Here is a 19,425-nt window from a genome sequence, read left to right on the forward strand (position 1 = left end):
CTTAGGACTAACTCTAACTTTCCCTCCGTGGGCTTTTTGTAGGCATTAGCTTTTCTATACTTTTGAGTTATGCTCCTCCTTGATTCGGATGCTCCTGGACCTCACCAGCTCCTGGCCCTGTCCTGGCCCGCTCAGCTGGGCACTCTGTCCTCACTCCTGTCCAATTACTGGGAAGAGAAAGGCAATTCAGAGAAGGAAAAACGGAGATTTCTAAATATTTACACACACACACACACACACACACACACACACACACATCTGTTTTTCTCACTAATTCAGACAAAAGAATGAAAGTCAGCATGTTAAAAAAAAAAAAGAAAAGAAGCACAATGTTGATTACTTTTAAATATGTACAGCAATTAGGCTCAGGATAGCAAAGCATTGCTTAGCAGAAGTCCCGAGGGAATCATATTTGACAAATATATAAGAATGCTTTCCAATTAACATATCAATGATTTATGAATACATAGTTCTCTGGAGTGCTTGCAAATATTTGAAAACTGTAATTACTTTCAGAAGGATTCAACAGGCTAAACTGTTCCCCCTCAGATAAATTTTGTGTACAAATTCATTTACTGAGCAAATTCCTTCTTTACAAATAATGAAAAGACATACCATAGCCCAGCCCTTGTTTGTGTTATTACAAACCTTCAGCTTGTGGAGTCTGAATTATGTATGAGACTTTGTATGTCTAGTGTCTTGAGGGGCTCTATTCCCATGTTTACCTAGGCTCGTTGGGTTTCCCTAAAATCTCACCAGTCTTTCCCTAGTGAGCAAAACTCAAGAGGCTGAACAATGGTTTTCCAAATAGTAGTAATGACAAGTGGCCTAAGATTTGGTTCATTTAAGTTTTTAAAATGACACTAAAGTGAAACATTATTTTTATTTAAATCTTTATATATTGCTTAAGTCTTTCTTTTGAGATCTAATTTTGTAATTGAATTACTGTTAAAAATGTTTTTCTGCACCACCGGCCAGGTAGACTGGGCCTCCCTCTGTGGGGGGATCAATTGCAGGGCTCCGTGATCGATCGCCCCAAAAAGGTAGGCCCTGCCCACCTGGCCAGGGCTCTGCGATGGATCACCCCCACAGAGGGAGGCCCAGGCTACTTGCTGCAGTGCCGCCAGTGGGTGGCCTGGGCCTACCTTTGTGGGGCAATCATGGGGCAATGGCGGGGCCCCCGACCAATCGCATCGCACCCACCTTGGCTGGCCTGGCGCCAGTGGGTGTCATAGCGTGGTAGTGCGGATGGTTGTTCTGCTGTTCAGCTGTTTGATCGATTTGCATATTACGCTTTTATTATTATAGATAAGTAAAAAATTGAAAAGCATGATTCTTTTATTTATTTATTTATTTATTTATTTATTTATTTATTTATTTTAATGAATCTTTATTGTTCAGATTACAATTGTTTCTCCTTTTTCCCCCCATATCTCCCACCACCCAGTTCCCACCCCCCCTCTGCCCTTACCTCCCCCGCACTGTCCTTATCCATAGGTGTATGATTTTTGTCCAGTCTCTTCCCATACCCCCCACACAGACACCCCTTTCCCCCTGAGAATTATCAATCCATTCCCATTCTATGCCTCTGATTCTATTAAGTTCACCAGTTTATTCTGTTCCTCAGATTTTTAATTCACTTGACTTTTAGATTCACTTGTTGATAGATATGTATTTGTTGTTCATAATTTTTATCTTTCTTCTTCTTTTTCCTCTTTTTAAAGAATACCTTTCAGCATTTCATATAATACTGGTTTGGTGGTTATGAACTCCTTTAGCTTTTTCTTATCTGTGAAGCTCTTTATCTGCCCTTCAATTCTGAATGATAGCTTTGCTGGGTAGAGTAGTCTTGGTTGTAGGTTCCTGCTATTCATCACTTTGAATATTTCTTGCCACTCCCGTCTGGCCTGCATGGTTTCTGTTGAGAAATTAGCTGATAATCGTATGGGAGCTCCCTTGTAGGTAACTAACTGTTTTTCTCTTGCTGCTTGTAAGATTCTCTCTTTGTCTTTTGCCCTTGGCATTTTAATTATGATGTGTCTTGGTGTGGTCCTCTTTGGATTCCTCTTGTTTGGGGTTCTGTGTGCTTCCTGGACTTGTAAGTCTATTTCTTTCACCAGGTGGGGGAAGTTTTCATTCATTATTTCTTCAAATAGGTTTTCAGCATCTTGCTCTCTCTCTTCTTCTGGCACCCCCATAATTCTGATGTTGGTTCGCTTGAAGTTGTCCCAGAGGCTTCTTACACTATCTTCAACTTTCTGAATTCTCTTCTCTTCATACTTCTCTGGAGCAGTGTCCTTGGCCTCTTTGTATTCCAAATCTTTGAGTTGATGCTTGCGATCCTCTAGTCTGCTGTTGGGTCTCTGTATAATATTTTTTATCTCAGTCAGTGTATGTTTAATTTCTAGTTGGTCCTTTTTCATATCTTCGAGGGTCTCATTGAATTTATCGGCCTTTTCCATGAAATTCTTGAAAAACCTTATAACCGTGGTTTTGAACTCTATGTCCAGTCGCTTGTTCTCCTCCATTTCTTTGGTTTGTGATCTGTTTCCTTGCCTCCTCATTTCGCTGCTTCCCTGAATTGGTAGGGTAGCTTTGTGTACTAGATGTCCTATTGGTTCAATGGGTTAGCCTCTCAGTTACTTGAGGTGGACACTCTTGGTGTACCCTTGTGTACTGTGTGCCCCCCAGCAGGAGCTACAGCAAGAACTAGTTTTCTCCTCCTTTGCTTGGGCGGTTTTGGAGCAGTCTGACTGGAGCTGCAGTTTATTTGGTTAAGCTGCCACAGAACAGGCCATTTATATGCAAAAGCCGCTGTGTGGAGCCTTGGCAGGTTTGTAGAATGTGCGGGGCGGGCCTCAGGGCGGGGCGGGATCTCAGGGCGTCCCTAGGCTGGGGCGTGGCCAGCGGCAATGGCTGGCGTCAGCCGTCTCTGCCTTTCCACGTTTCCAAGTCCCTGCGCCCCGCGTTCCAGCGCAGTAAACAATGATTGCTGGGCGCACCTCTGCAAAAAAGTCACTCTCACTTTCTGACCCGATGGCCGAGAGTCCAGCTTTTCCCCGTAGGTGTCTGGGTCCCCCGCGAGTCCCCAGAAACTGGGTTTCAGAGTGATCGGGAGCTTGTCTCCCTGCGGGTTGAAGAAAAACCGCGCGCCCAGTCGCCCGCCGCCAGCCTGATTCGCGCGCCTCCGTACCTCAGCTTTTCAGCGTTTGTGCTCCTTTCTCTCCTTAGTTGTAAATCTTCCACTCAGCCAGCTTTCCCGTGGTTCTGGGTGGTAGACGTTTTGTCTTTTAGTTGTATTTTTGAAATTGTTGTTCGAGGCAGCAGATTAGTTGTTTAACCATGCCGCCATCTTGGTTCCTCCTCTGCCTGAAAAGCATGATTCTTATCCTATATAATAAAAGGCTAATATGCAAATTGTCCCCTCGGGAGTTCAACCGGGAGACCAGAAGTTTGATCGCTCATTATGATGTGCGCTGACCACCAGGGGGCGGTGAGAAACATGGTAGGTGACCAGTGGTGGCAGGGAGGCACAGAGGGAGTGAGGGAAGGAGGAGGTGGGGAGGCCGGGAGGCGGGGAACCTAATTGGCCCTGATCACCGGCCAGGCCTAGGGTCCCTACCCGTGTACGAATTTCGTGCACCAAGCCTCTAGAATACATATAAAACAGCATGTGTCAAGGTTTATTTAATTCATTCATAAGAGAGCCAGCTAGTTTAAAATGCTGTGTATCGTGCATGGAAGATGGCTGAGTTAAGAATGCAAAGTCAGATACAAAACTGGCCAATGTTCTACGTGACAATAAAATGGTAACTTCTCCCAGACAGAAGTCATTTACAGGACAGAAATAAAGTCATTCACAGGACAGAAATCTACTAGTTAAACTGCAACTTCTGAGTCTGCACTTTAAATCAATGGTAATAATTCAAAAACAGGTGCATTTCCCTGAAGAATTAAACAATCCGTGAGCATCCAGTTATTAAATGATTCTTCACTCAAAGATGGAAAGATCACACATGCTGATTTCTTTTTTATTTCTAGTTTTCGAAAAATTTTCTTAACAGTTCCTTTTTTTTTTTTTTTTTCTTTCTTTCTATAAATATCTCTAGCAGAAGGGATACTTTTGAATTGGCTGGCTCTGCTCTTGTGGAAAATTTGAAATACAACTTTGACACATGCTCTTTGCAATTTGGCCGAGAATATGCTTTAACAATTCAATGTTAAAAATTATTAGTAAGGTCATCCAAGTGCCAGAAAGCAGCTGTTTCTTTGATAGAGTTTTGCATTTGGTTTTGATCATCTGAGCCCATACCTGAAGGTCTAAACTAAAATACACAGCGGTGAAGCAATTTAAATAACAAGGAACCCTTCCTGCATTTATATCATTTTTATTTCTCATCATTATTTTTTTCAAATATTCAATGAATTGGCCATGTGTTTTAAGCTATTGGTAGAAAATGTTGTTTTGATAAAAATCTAAACCTTTTTTGTGAAGCCTTATTATGTTATTAGAACACTAGAGGCCCGGTGCATGAAATTTGTGCACAGGGGGTGATGTGTGGGTTCCTCAGCCCAGCCTGCACCCTCTCCAATCTGGGACCCCTCTCACAACCCAGGACTGCTGGCTCCCAACTGCTCGCCTGCTTGCCTGCGTGATTGCCCCTAACCGCTTCTGCCTGCCAGCCTGATCAATGCCTAACTGCTCCCCTGCCAGCCCGATTATCTCTAACTGCCCTCCCCTGCAGGCCTGGTCCCCCCCAACTGCCCTCCCCTGCTGGCCCGGTCCCCTACAACTGTCCTCCCCTGCAGGCCTGGTCTCCCCCAACTGCCCTCCTCTGCCGGCCCAGTCACCCCTAACTGCCCTCCCTTGCAGGCCTGGTCTCCCTCAACTGCCCACCTCTGCCAGCCTGGTCACCCCTCACTGCCCTCCCCTGCAGGCTTGATCACCCCCAACTGCCCTCCCTTGCAGGCATCTTGTGGCGGCTATCTTGTATCCACATGGGGGCAGCCATCTTTGACCACATGGGGACGGCCACCTTGTGAGTTGGAGTGATGGTCAATTTGCATATTATTCTTTTATTAGATAGGATTGTACATTGGCAAAAAATAAATGTAGTCTCTCTCTCTCTCTCTATATATATATCTATATATCTATATCTATATCTATATCTATATCTATATCTATATCTATATCTATATCTATATCTATATCTATATCTATATCTATATCTATCTATCTATCTATCTATATATATATACATATATATATATATATATATATATATATGTATATATATATATATATACTTAAATGCTAGCATTTAACACTTATTGTAATTGCACACCCCAAGTTACCTGTTACATTTTTCTAGTATTAGATATTGAGACTATACACTCTTTGCAGGTAATACCGTATATTCTCCATTCTTAGATAGAAATATGGGGAGGAGCAAAAGTAGGTTTTTAGTTGTGAGTACACAAAACAGAGTTTATTCTTGCATTATTATTTATTTATTATTGTATTATTTTTCATATGAACAACAGTAAACCTACTTTTGTCCCACCCTATATTTGGTGAACTGTGATTCTATAAAGTATAACGGAAACGTCTTTTTTGTTTATTTTTCAGTACACACAATTTTATTTAATCTTTTTGTGGCAATTTGATCTTTTCTCAAATAGATAAAAAAAGCATTCATCCTGTGTGCTGAGCTTTCTATGTTATAAAATTTTATTTTTGGTGTAAAGTCTAAGTGTTAATTATAAAAATATTTGTATTTCTAACATTTTGCAAATAATGGCACTCTAGTGTTTGTTTTGCATCAGATTGCTGTTGAGTAACTGGTAACGGTTGAAAGGCCTTAAGAGCGAAGCTGAGGTTTCCTGAGGAAGAAGAAATTCTGCCTGTGGCTGCGGCTTCAGCTCCTGCCCAGGCGTTTCCAACTCGTCTCCTGACAATCTGCCCTAAGGATTTCAGACCTGCCAGCCCCACAATGCTGAAGCCACTTCCTTGAAATAGACACCTCTCTCTCTCTCTCTCTCTCTCTCTCTCTCTCTCTCTCTCTCTCTCTCTCTCTCCACACACCCTACTGGTTGCATTTCTCTAGTAGAATTCTGACTGCTAAACCTCTGAAACTAGTCAACAAGGCAAGGAACCAGCACTCAGCTCTCTCTTCCCTATGAAAAACCTCCTTTGGAAGAGCTTAACTTTTTAAAATTGGGCACCCACTATGCTACTTTTATCTCTCCTTCCTTTCTCATGTAATTCCTCTATTTATTACTATTGCCAAAATTAATGAGGTACAGCCTCATGTTAATGTTTTTAAGGCAACTTAAAGGAGGGGGGAGTATCGAATGTATGCCCGCACCCCCCCGCCCCCCAAAAAAATAAAGGAAAAGAAAAAGAATGTATTGAAAGGCTACAGGGCAGCTCAGAATAGCTGAGAATGTTGGACAGTGAGGCTTGGAAAATGGCCAGGAGGATCTATCAGCAGCAGCCAGGCCAGGAACGGGTCAGGCACCTGCCACAAAAGCAGCCTGTTTGAGGATGCTGCTGCCTCCAGGGCTGCCTGCTGGACGCACAGCGTAGGAGGCCTCTGCAGCCATGACTGCCTGGGAAACTCAGTGCAGAGTCGCTGCTGCCACCCTCTGCCAGAGTGTCTTCTCTACCGGCCCGTGTTCAAGTCCCAGTGGGCGCATTTGATCGGTCACATCTGCGGTGCATGCTGGTGCCCTAGCAGTAAAGGGGTCTGGGAGAATATTTGCTACTTTTGTTTCTACAGCAGAAGGAAGGCTCGGCTGCGTGGGAAATCCTCCAACTATAGGAAGGGGATTTTGATGGGGGTCACTCCCAAAGGACAAAGGTCCACTACAGTCCTTCCGTGCCACCCCTCTGTGGAAGCCAGCGTGATGGTGGCAGCCTAGATGCCAAGGAGCAGTCATGCTGGAACACCAGGCTGAGACCAGGGGGGAAAGAGCTGAGGGAGACCAGGAGGGGCAGGCAGAGAAGTGTCTGCGGAGGGGCCCTAACACTTAGGCCTCCTGGAACATGGAGGAACAGAGGGAAAAGGGGCATCTGCCCAGAGTGGCCTGGTCTACACCCACCACGGATCCTTAAAAGAGCATCTCTGAATGATGCCTGTGGAGAGGAGCTGTGCCTGCAGCCCTTCTCGTTACCATGAGACAAAAGCATCCCAAGGCTGGCCGCCTGTTCAGCTTCCAGCGGGACGGACACCCACCTCTGCCCGTAGGCTTTGCTCAGTTCATCTTACTCCGTGGGATAGATATCCCTGTTCAGCATCCAAGGGCACCTGTAATCCCTCTTATCCCCTACCTCCGTGGTTGGCAAACTGCGGCTCTTGAGCCACATGCGGCTCTTTGGCCCCTTGAGTGTGGCTCTTCCACAAAATACCACGGCCTGGGCAAGTCTATTTTGAAGAAGTGGCGTTAAAGAAGTTGAAGTTTAAAAAATTTGGCTCTCAAAAGAAATTCAATCATTGTACTGTTGATATTTGGCTCTGTTGACTAATGAGTTTGCCGACCATTGCCCTACCTCTAAAGAGGGAGTGGGATTCTGGACACCCACCTCTGCCTGGAGGCTTTGCTCAGTTCTTCTTACTCCGTGGGATAGATATCCCTGTTCAGCATCCAAGGGCACCTGTAATCCCTCTTATCCCCTACCTCTAAAGAGGGAGTGGGATTCTGGACACCCAGGGGGATGGTGGCAGTCGTGGAGGAGGAGAGATGCCACCCACCCAGCATCTGTACGTGGGAGGACTTGAACAAAACCAACTGGAGGTTTTACTCATGGATTGTTCGACCCCTGCCACCCCTCCTCCCTTCAGGTTGGGATGGTTGTGAGTTACCTCTACTTTGTGGCAGTCCAATTTATAACTCGTGTTTTTGTAAAATAAAACCAACCTACAAAACCCCTAATGGCTGGCGGTTTCCATGTTATCTAACCATGCTTTCAGTTGTAGGGATCAGAAAACCAAGTCTACAAAGCTTTAAACAAACAGGGGTCTGATTTTCCATATAACAAGGTCTGGGAGTGGCAGTTGCTATTGTTGTTTCAGAGAGGCAAATATATTAAAGCTTTTATTTTTGTAATTTAAGGGGCTTTTCCCTCATGGTCATTGCAATGAACTGAATATTTGTGTTCCCCCCCAAATTTAAATGTTGAAACTCTGATCCCAGTGCGATGGTATTAGGAGATGGGGCCTTTGGGAGGGTCATGAGGGTGGAGCCCTTATAAATGGGATTAGTGCCTTTATTTATTTTAAAAAATTCTTAATTGTTGAAAGTATTACATATGTCTCCCTTTTTCCCCCATTAACCTCCTCTAGACCGCCCCCACCTCCTGCCCCAGGACCTTACCACTCCATTGTCTGTGTCCATGGGCCATGCATATATGCATACAAGGTCCTTGGTTGATTACCTCCCACCCCCCTCCCCTCTCTAAGATTCCGCACTCTGTTCCATGTTTCCAGTCTCTGGATTCACTCTGTTCATCACTTTATTTTGTTACTTAGATTCTACTTATGAATGAGATCATGTGATACTTGTCTTTCTCTGACTGACTTATTTCACTTAGTATGATACTCTCCAGGTCCCTCCATGCTGTCTCAAAGAATAAGAGATTCTTCTTTTTTACTTCTGCATAGTATTCCATGGTATAAATGTATCACTGCTTTTTTTTATCCACTTATCTACTGATGGGCACTTGGGCTGTTTCCAGATCTTAGCTATTATAAATAGTGCTGCTATGAACATAGGGATGCATTACATTCTTTCTGATTTGTATTTCGGGTTTCTTAGGATATATTCCTAGAAGTGGGATCACTAGGTCCAATGGTAGTTCCATATTTAATTTTTTGAGGAAACTCCATACTGTTTTCCATAATGGCTGCACTGGTCTGCATTCCCACCAGCAGTTCTCTTTTCTCCACATCCTTGCCAGCACTTGTCATTTGTTGATTTGTTGATGCTAGCCATTCTGATAGGTGTGAGGTGATACCTCATTATTGTTTTAATTTACATCTCTCTGATGATCGGTGACTTTGAGCATTTTTTCATATGACTGTTGGCCATCTGTATGTCCTCTTTGGAAGAGTGTCTAGGTCGTTTGCCCGTTTTTTAATTGGATTGTTTGTCTTCCTTCTGTTAAGTTGTATGATTTCCTTATATATTTTGGATATTAACCCTTTATCAGATGTATCAATGCCAAATATGTTCTCCCATAAGTCAGCCCTGTAGGCAGCAGCATCCTCAAACAGGCTGCTTTTGTGGCAGGTGCATGACCTGTTCCTGGCTTGGCTGCTGCTGATAGATCCTCCTGGCCATTTTCCAAGCCTCACTGTCCAACATTCTCAGCTATTCTGAGCTGCCCTGTAGCCTTTCAATACATTCTTTTTCTTTTCCTTTTTTTTTGGGGGGGGGGGCATACATTCAATACTGCCCCCTCCTTTAAGTCGCCTTAAAAACATTAACATGAGGCTGTACCTCATTAAATTTGGCAATAATAATAAATAGAGGAAATACATGAGAAAGGAAGGAGAGATAAAAGTAGCATAGTGGGTGCCCAATTTAAAAAAGTTAAGCTCTTCCAAAGGAGGTTTTTCATTCCACTGTGATCTGAGAAGATGCTTGATATAATTTCAGTCTTCTTGAACTTGTAGAGACTCCTTTTGTGTCCTAACATGTGGTCTATCTTTGTGAATGAGCCATGTGCACTTGAGAAGAATATATATTCTGCATTTTTGGGGTGAATTGTTCTATAAATGTCAACTAAATCCATCTGATCTAGTGTGTCCTTTAAGAGTCACTGTTTCCTTGTTAAGTTTTTGTCTGGAAGATCTATCCAGAGAAGTCATCGGGTAGATCTGCTGTTTATTCTTTTTGGTTCTCTGATTGAGTGATATTTTTAACTTTGTCTTCTAATTCACTGATTCTATCTTCAGCTTCCCCTAATCTGTTGTGTATTCCTTCCAATGTGTTCTTTATTTGTGCTATGTCATTCTTTATTTCTGTTTTCACAGTTACTCTATCTTTTTTCATGCTGTTGAGCATCTTTACCATCATTATTCTGAACTCTGTATCAGATAAATTTCTTATCTCCATTTTATTTACCTCTTCTTCTGGAGAATTCTCTTGTTCTTTCATTTGGGGGTTGTTTCTTTGCCTCCTCATTTTGGCTGCCTGTTTGGGTTTGTGACTGTGTATTAGGTAGATCTGCTATGCCTCTCAAAAACTCTGTTTCTGACTAGTTAGATCAGGCAAAGATTCAAAGCCTCCAGAGACTGCCTCTATCTACAGACTGATAGGATTTTGTCTTGAATTTCCCTCAGGCAATCGTCACAGGTGTGGCAAGAGTTCTTTTCAACTTGGTGGAGCTATTACTTTTGCCTGGAGGCTAATTGTTATTCTCAGTCTCTTCATGGGCTTAAGGTGTTTTCCAATAGAGTGGATCAGCTGTCTTACCCCCAGGCAAAGCTGCCTTTTTAGCTCTTGGCCTCCCCACCATGAGGGAATGTCTCAGCACAGGAAACTGGGGTGTCTGCCTTCTGACCTCTAACTCCTGAGCCCCGATCCTGGCTTCTGCTCACTCAGCTCTAGTCTACTCTGCCCTCCCTCTGCTGGAGCACAAGGTGGGTGGCTTGACAGGGAATTTTGTGCATTGGTCCTTTAAGAGGGTGCCTGCATTTCCAGCTTTCTCTCCCTGCCGACAGCAACTCTGCTGCTTTTCACCGTCAGGTGGTATGTGGGTACCCTTCTCAGTTCTGGTGCTCTCTGCTGGGGGGCCCAGCTTGGGGATTAGACTTCTGAGTTCTCAGTGGGAACCCCTCACAGCTGAGTTATCTCTCCGGAACTTCAGTTGCTGTCTGTCACAGCCTGGCCAGCCCTTTTGTGCCTCCACCCCTCCTACCAGACTCTATGCGGTCTCCACTTTTGGTGCTCGGTTATCAGGGTTCTCTCCACCGAATCGTCTGTTGATTATTCAGGAGGTTTTTCTGTATTTTAGTTGTAATTCCAGTTTGGCCCTAGGAGCATGTCCGTGCAGCATCCACTTACTCTGCAGCCATTTTTAATCCTTCCCGCTACTCTCGGGATTAGTGCCCTTATAGGAGAGGCCAGGAAGCTAGGTAGACCTCTTTCGCCCATTGGAGGAGGTAGTGAGTAGTCAGCAGTCTGTAACTTGGAAGAGAGCCCTCGCCAGAGCGAGATTATGCTGGCGCCTGATCTCGGACTTCCAGCCTCTAGAATCGTAAGAAAAATATTTCTGTTGTGTGTAAACCATGCAGCCCATGGGACTTGGTTCAAGCAGGACTGTACTAGAACAGTCATGATATGGCCGTGTTTTATAATATGTTTCCAGAGCGGCAACAACTCCAGGCATCATGGTCTCTTTCCAGAAAGTATGAAGGAGAGAGCTGAGCCTGTCTTTTATGAAGAAAGTGAGTGCATTCCCAGGAGCCCTTGTAGACTGCCATTTGTGGTTCATCAGCCACAGCCATGTCACATGGCCACCTACAACTGCAAGGGACCATTTCTTGTATAAATATGAGAAACAGGCATAGAAGAATGAAATTGAAATGTTAGTGGGTTACCAACAACAGTGACTTCTTCCATTGCCGAATTTTATAATTTGAAGTAATATTGATTTGTGAACTGATCATTCCTTCATTGTCTATTGATGCTTGCTAGCCCACAATTTATGACAATAAAAATTTCACCCCAAAATTATGGAAGTAAAACAGTTAATAAAATTCTATCAAACAATCAATCTCTTTCTCTCTCTCCCCCCCCCCCCCCCCGCCTCTCTCCCTCTCTTTGTGTGTGTGTGTGTGTGTGTGTGTGTGTGTGTAGATATGAAACATGTATATTGTCCTTTGGAAAGTCTTAAGGCAAAGTTCCTGGGAACTTCACACGTGCCAATGCCGCTATGGTTCTGACAGGTAGACAGTATTTAGGAAATTACCTTTGTCTCCTCCAGGTTAAAACTGAAGGTTAAACATTTCCATTGAGTTCTAAGCTGACAAGGAAGCAAGGAGAGGAACCTAAGTAGACATCAAGACTGACAGAAGATGTGCAAATTATAGCTGAAACATTGGGAATTCCATTTTGATTTGTTTCTCCTGGAGCTAGAGAAGCCTAAATTCCCACATTCAAACAAGTTCCAAACGAATGGACTTGGCTGATGCTAGAAGTCACATCCTGCCGAGAACTCACAAAAACCTGATAGAAAACAGTCAAGAAACAGCCTCTGGGCTCAGGGCCCAAATGTGCTCTCTCCGGGCCAGCGCCCAAAGGGCTGCGGTGCAAGTGGCTCCGGGCGGGCGGGCCGGCGCAGGGACCCTGGGAGGCGCCCTAGCGCCAGGAGTGGGAGGAGGGAGCCCGGTCCAGGCGGAGCATTGCTCGTCGCCAAGGCAACCACGCAAGCCGCCAACAGCCGCACGAGCGGGACAACGTGCATACCGAGGGGGCCCAGGGGCGCAGCGAGGGCGGAGGACGGCGACAGCCGTGGGCCAAGCACCTGCCGGGCGCAACCCCTCCCGGGTCCCTGCGAAGCGCCCGAGCGCAGCGTCATGGACAAGCCGGTACTGTGCGCGCTCCGTCCCGTTCCCATCCCCAGGCTCCCAGGCCCTGCTGCCCCCAAGGCGCGTGCGCAGCCGCTGGGCTGCTCCGTGGGGTCCACGCGGTCCAGAGTGGGTCGGGCTTCTTGTCTGGGATTCACCTTCAGGGGGGGGGGGGGGGCAGGTGTGGAAACGGTTAGAGGAGCTTGTAGGGCTGGAGTTGCTGGTTTCTGAGTTTTGCAGGTTTTTTTTTTTTTTCCAGTGGGTGATGGCCAGTCATGTCCCTGGGCACCCACAAAAGTGCAAAAGTGTTGCCCTCAGTTGGTCGGCAAACTCATTAGTCAACAGAGCCAAATATCAACAGTACAACGATTGAAATTTCTTTTGAGAGCCAAATTTTTTACACTTCAACTTCTTCTAACGCCACTTCTTCAAAATAGACTCGCCCAGGCCGTGGTATTTTGTGAAAGAGCCACACTCAAGGGGCCAAAGAGCCGCATGTGGCTCGCGAGCCACAGTTTGCTGACCGTGGCCCTAGGTGGTTTGGCTCAGTGGATAGAGCATCGGCCTGCGGACTGAAGGGTCCCAAGTTCGATTCCGGTCAAGGCCACATGCCGCCGGGGTTGCTGCAGGAGGCAGCCAATTAGTGATTCTCTCTCATCATTGATGTTTCTATCTCTCCTTCTCCCTTCCTCTCTGAAATCAATAAATATATATATATATATATATATAAAGTGCCAAAGTGGAGGGTAGGGACCTTTCTGTTCGGCTTGCTGGTTGCCCCTTCCTCTGGCTGCGGAGAGGCCACTGCGGTCAGCGAGGTGGACCCGAGCAACCCACTGTCCCCTAGCGAGCATCAGAGAGATCCAGGTGGGGAGGGCGCAGGCTGCTTTTGTGTCAAGTTTGTTGGCTGTTTCTAGCTCTTGTCAGCCCTTGGGTTTGGACAAAAGCAAATGTTTAGTTCCCTTGGAGAGAGGGAGAGGGATGGCGTGCAGAGCCAGCCGCACGGGCAGTTTCCTTATCTTTTACATGTGCCTCCATGCACAACAGGTGAGCAACGCCTGGAAGCTTCTGAAAGCAGGGAAGTTAGCTTTCATTTCATTTGGTTTTGCTCTCACTCTCTTCTTAAAAATGAATATCGTGGGATGGAAAAAAAAAATCCGGGTATTTGTTTCAGTATTTACCTTCCAGGGACATTGTCTATTATATTTTTTCACGTAGCGACACTGTTTATAGCTATATAACTATAGCTACAGCGATTATAGCAATCAATAAAGTATGCATGGTCAGGACTTAATAAAGGTAAATGTATATTTTGTTAATTAAGAGCCATGTATATCGTTTGCATGAATAATACTTCAACCTTTTCCTCATTTATCTTGCTCAAAATCTTTTATTTTTGTGAACATCTTGTTAAGGTAGACCCATTAATGTCTTATTTTCATATAATTTATTTCATAAGTACTTGGAACTTCCAACATATCTATTTTATGTTGCATTAAGGCACTTCTCATTAGTTCTTTTTAGCCTTTTTAGTGTCTTCTCCCCATTTTTGTCAATGATGATAGTGACCCGGAAATGACAGGTAGAATTGCTACTTCTAATATCAGTAAACCAATGACAATTATGTCTTAATTTAAAACCCACATACTATATAACCCTATATACATGTATCAAGTTTTACCCTGTAAAGATGTAAAACATGGCTATTAACTTTATACCATGTTCTTATGTTTTATTAATTATGTTTGCTTTAAGATTTCAATGCTATGTTCTTTTCTTTTTTTAAAAAAACATTCTTATTTATTTTGGAGAGGAAGGGAGAGGGAGAGAGAGAGAAACATCAGCAATGAGAGAGAATCATTGATCAGCTGCCTCCTGCATGCTCTGCACTGGGGATTGAGCCCGCAACCCAGGTATGTGCCCTAATTGAGAATCGAAACAGGACCTCCTGGTTCATGGTCAATGTTCCACCACTGAGCCATGTTGGCTGGGTTATACTCTTTTCTTTCACTTTGCTCTTGGTCTGTTCAGGTTTAAGTTAAAGAATTTAAAATGATCAAATGTTTCTTGTTTAACTTCAGTAGGACATTAAATGTCTAGCGAATTTAATTGGTATATCTCTTTTTACATACAGAATTTGCAAACATAAAAATGCTGGGAACCAATTCCAGCATGTAATAATTACAAGAGTTTCACCAAAAGGTTGGTGAAGCTTGGGCGGCTCAACAAGAGTGAGCCACATATGTAGTTTACCTGTTGGAAACGGCTAAATGGCACTTCCCCCAAACCTGAATAGGATTGTTAACTGCCAGACAGCTTAGGGCATTTTATTGCCTCCTGTTGGCCAAACACCTGAACAGCTGTAGGCTATTCCCCAAACTGATAATGCTTCTGTATTCTACCCTTTGAAACCCTACCCTTCGAAGTGTATTATCTCCACTTTGCCTTAGGACAAATTGTGTTGAATAAAAGCACGGGTCCTTGGTCAAGGTAGGAGTCTTCTAGCTCCTTCAGCTGAAGATCCTCTGACCCCCAATGCCTTTCAAAATTATCTTTCGTCCTTGGACTCCTCTTTAGTCATCTACGCACAGCCCCTTTCTCCAGAATGCTGAACCCTTTGTAAGGCTGGGAAAAGAGCTCCGGCATTATGATGCCTGAGGGAGGGACACCAACATAAAAAAATAATTAAAGATTGTTTAATAGCATGGTAAAATGTTCACAATTATCATGAGAAAAATAGGTCACTAAAGTAATATTGTTTCAATTCTATAAGCAAAGAAAAGGTATGTAAATATATATAGAAAACAGAAGAAATAAAAGGACATACACTAAAACATTGATACTGATTATCTCTAGCTGGTGGCATTAAAGCAGATTTTATTTTTCTTTATTTAATGATTTTCCATAATGAATATACATATGATAAATATATAAACAAAACATATTAATAATAAATTATAGACATATACATATAAATTTTGTAGTTACAAAAAAATTACCCTATATAATAAAAGGCTAATATGCAAATTGTCCCCTTGGGCGTTTGACCAGCTGGGAGTTCGACTGCTCGCTATGATGTGTGTTGACCACCAGGGGGCAGTGCAGAACGAAGGCCCCGGCCAGCAGCAGGAAGGCCCCGATCAGCTCTCATTGCTGGCCAGGTCTAGGGACCCTACCTGTGCACAAATTTTGTGCACTGGGCCTTTAGTAAAGAATAATATCCCCTAAATTTTTACACAACTTTCTTTTCCCGAGAAAAACCTAGCACCCTTTGGTAAATATTTTCTGTTTTTTTTTTGTTTTTTTTTTGTGTGTGTGTGTGTGTGTGCACTGGGTCACATCCTTATAAACACTATTGTACAACTCATGTGTCTCCCCAGCTAAGTGACCAGCCCTATTTTACATAAATTGGGAACAGAAGGAGGTGAGTGGGCATGCCCAGGTCAGGGTGAAGAGCAGCAAGAATGAAGCAAAGTATGTTTGCCATACAGCATCATCTTCCTAACCATTGCCAACGACAGTTAATTTCCCTAATCCCAGGCTGATGTGGAAAGGATTTTAGCAGCCATAATAATTTACCATCAATGCTGCAAATGTGCACTTCTGTGGTTACATTATTTAAGAAAAAACAGAAACAAACAAATACTGAAGCACACAGATCGTTGCATCTGTGAGCTGAGACCTATGCAGAACTCGAAATTCCCCGGGGAAGTCCGCGGACCCTGTTTTTCTCCCAGGTCTGAGGCCAGTGTCAGCATTAGAAAAAGGCTGCTCTGAGTGGGGATGTTTCGAGGAACTGGTTCCCGCTGCACAGGAAACTTTAGAAGGATGTTTACCTGTTACATTTTCTCCTTTAGTCATGCTAAGCTCTTCTCTGGCACTGCGCACCGTGGCTGTTTGTTTATACCTCTCTGCTGTTTGCTTTTGGCTTTACTTTTTGTAGCCTCACTTTTAGCAAACAGCCAAAAAAAAAGGGAACAACTGCTCACACATTACTTTGCTTATGAATAAAAACTCAACAGTAAACCTGGGATATTTTGAGTCCATTTGGAGGAAGCCCGTTATTGTGCCGACCCCAGGTGGGGTAATAGAATCATGATCAGATTCCCATGGGCCAACATTTCTGCCCCTGGGCAGGTAATTTGAAGAGTCAGAATGTCTTCCTTTTTGGAAGCAGCCTCTAGGTTGGACAACAGGGCTCGGCTGTGGATGTGGGAAGAGCCCTCTGTGTCCACTCCTGTGGGAGTGGTTGTAGACCTCCTTGGAATGCTTGGACACTGGGGAAAATAACAGATTTTACTCTTGGAGGTCTAAACGTTGTGTGGGCCACTTCTGAACCTTGTCTAGTCAATTTGGGGAAAAGGGTGAAAGTGTTTGTGATGCATTGGTGTCCTGAAATGTCCATGTGATTGTTCATTACAGTAAAACAAAGTGCGGCACCGCCGAGGAAACAGTCATCGCTGACTAGCGATGTTCCCTAAAAGAGGGCTGACTAAGTGTCAGGAACTGTGCTGGGGACTGGGGAGACATCAGGGAACAAACAGATGAGAGTCCTTGTGCATGTGTACAGCTGACAGCCGTGGGGGAGACAGCTGTGGATAGGGCCTCTGAAGGGGCCAGCAGAGGCCAGTGAGGTCAGAGGAGGGCAGCGCTCTCCGGCTAGAAGGGATAATCTCTGTGGGGACCAGAGGCCGTGGCCGATGTGGAAAGGAGGCCGGTGTGGAAGGAGGCAGGAGGTGATGCTGCAATGGTAGCTGAGGGTCGTAGCTGAAGATAAAAGACCTTCCGTAAGCTCACAGCACTTGTAATTTAGCAATAAAGACATCAATATGTCCAACAAGGCAGGTTTAGATAAATATCACAGCAGAAGTGTTTATTATGTGTTATAAGCTGTTGTGTCCTCTCAAACTTTATATGTTGAAATCCTAACCCTCAGTACCCTGGAATATGACTGTTTCTGGAGGAAGAACCTTTACAACGGTAATTAAGGTCAAATGAGGTCAAACATGTGGGCCCCAATCCAATATGATCCGCATTCTTATCACAAGAGGAGATTAGGACAGACATACCGAGAGGCCGAGGGCGACCGTGTGAGGACACAGAGAGGAGGTGGGCATCCACACGCTAAGGAGAGGCCTCAGAGGAAACAGCCTGCTGACACCTTGATCTCGGACCTCTAGCGCTGTGAGAAAATATGCCGGTTGTAGCCTGGCGAGGTAGGTGCTGGCGTGATCTCTGTCTCACAGATGAGAAAACCAAGGCTGAAAGGTAACCACCGCGTTGGGAAGACAAGCATGCCAAACACTGCTGTTGAAAATCCTACGTAAGTTAAAATGGAAAAGGACTCAGCACAAAATGCATGTGTTTGTCGTGGCACGAGCAGCACAGAGGGAATCCGTGTGGGGCAAACCTCAAACGGGTCTCCAGCAGCCACTCGGAGCCCTGCCCGATGACAAGCTTGCGCCTGGGAGTTCCTGGAACGTGGTGGGTCTGCCCACATTGATCCAGGTTCGCTGCCCCTCATGTGTGATGGACAGATGCTGCTGACGATGGTTTGTGGCACTGAACCTGTGCAGCTGTTCCAAGTGAACATGGGACGTGAACAGCTAGCCACACGGATCGAAGAAAGGTTATAGGCACATGTGAGAATGGCAGCAGACAGGCCAATTAGGTGTGTAGCAGTCTTGGGGCAAAGAGGCAGAGCCCGGTGAGACGGAGGTCACTCCTGTCCCTCCAGGTTATGATTCCGTCTAAGCTTATAAGCATAGAAGACTCTCAGGCCAATGGCGGCTCCTTGTAGTAGTAATGATGAAGAATATGGCCGCTAGAGCAGAGCAGCGATTTTCAACCTTTCATCTCCTGGCACACATCAACTAATTACTAAAATTCTGCAGCACACCAAACATATTACACTTTTTTGCTGATCTGACAAAAAAATAGGTATAATTTTGATTCATTCACAGCTGCTATTGTTGTGTTGGCTGTTGTCATTTTTTTAATTTTTATTTGAAGAAAAGAGGTCAGTGCCCCCGACTAAATAGTCAGATATTGCATGTTTTAAAATTCTTGCGGCACACCGGTTGAAAAATCGCTGGAATAGAGTAACCTTATTGTCCGTGTCATAGCAGGCTTTGGTTATATGTAGTTATAGCTCATGCTTTTAAAACATTTATTGAGGATGGACAATACAGTTCATTTTATTTATGCCCTTAAGCTCAGAGGGGAAATACCTATGTGTATGTCTAGTCCAGTGTTGAGAATATTAGGCAATTAAAAATGTTTATTAACCAAATAGTCTTTTCACGAGACAAAATTCTATGTCACCCGCATTTTGTTACCTGTGGTTGATAACAGAGTGGGTGGGATATTTGATTTTCTTTTGCTGAGAAAATTAATCTCGAAAGCCTTGGGCACTCAGTACCCTTTTACCAGGCTTGTGTAGACCTAGGAACTTAAAAACGGGAAATCAACTCCTAGTCACTTCATTTACCATTAAAGGATGTTCCACCTGCTTAAAGAGACAATGAAGAGTAACTTGTTTCTGAATGTGTTGCATTTGCATCATGATTACAGTTGTTTCTTAACTCTGGGTCCTAATTTATCTTTGTTAGAATTCTAGAGTCTCTACTTTAAGCACGTGTAGACGGGCCACCGCGAAGGAAGAAAGTGGGAATCCATTGGCTATTCATTGAGGCTGTTAATCATCCCAGGTGTTTGTGACTTCCATTGCCCTTTCATTGGCTGTAAGGGTGTTAATGAAGAGCAGGAATATATCGCCACTTCTCAAAAAAGAGCTGTGGTCCTTTTGGGATAATGAAGGCCTCTGAAGAAGTCACTGGGTCAGTGCCTA

General features: G+C 44.3%; 1 protein-coding gene across 6 annotated transcripts in view; it reads left to right on the forward strand.

Moving 5' to 3' along the window:
• The window catches only part of DNAH5 (dynein axonemal heavy chain 5), a 252,301-nt gene that overhangs the window by 11,873 nt on the left and 221,003 nt on the right, over nucleotides 1-19,425 (forward strand). For 2 of the 6 annotated variants that reach the window (XM_079781311.1, XM_079781315.1), the window contains exon 1: nucleotides 12,365-12,596. The exons of 1 other annotated variant lie outside the window; for it this stretch is intronic. In XM_079781311.1, coding sequence (XP_079637437.1) covers nucleotides 12,585-12,596 — 12 coding nt within the window. In that variant the 5' untranslated portion in view covers nucleotides 12,365-12,584. Of the gene's footprint in view, nucleotides 1-12,360; nucleotides 12,597-19,425 lie in introns of those variants that run through there. 3 more of the 6 variants (XM_079781310.1, XM_079781313.1, XM_079781312.1) reach the window with 2 other exon arrangements.

Source organism: Cnephaeus nilssonii (assembly GCF_951640355.1).
Source record: "Cnephaeus nilssonii genome assembly, chromosome: 2".
In the NCBI taxonomy this organism is placed as follows: Eukaryota; Metazoa; Chordata; class Mammalia; order Chiroptera; family Vespertilionidae; genus Cnephaeus; species Cnephaeus nilssonii.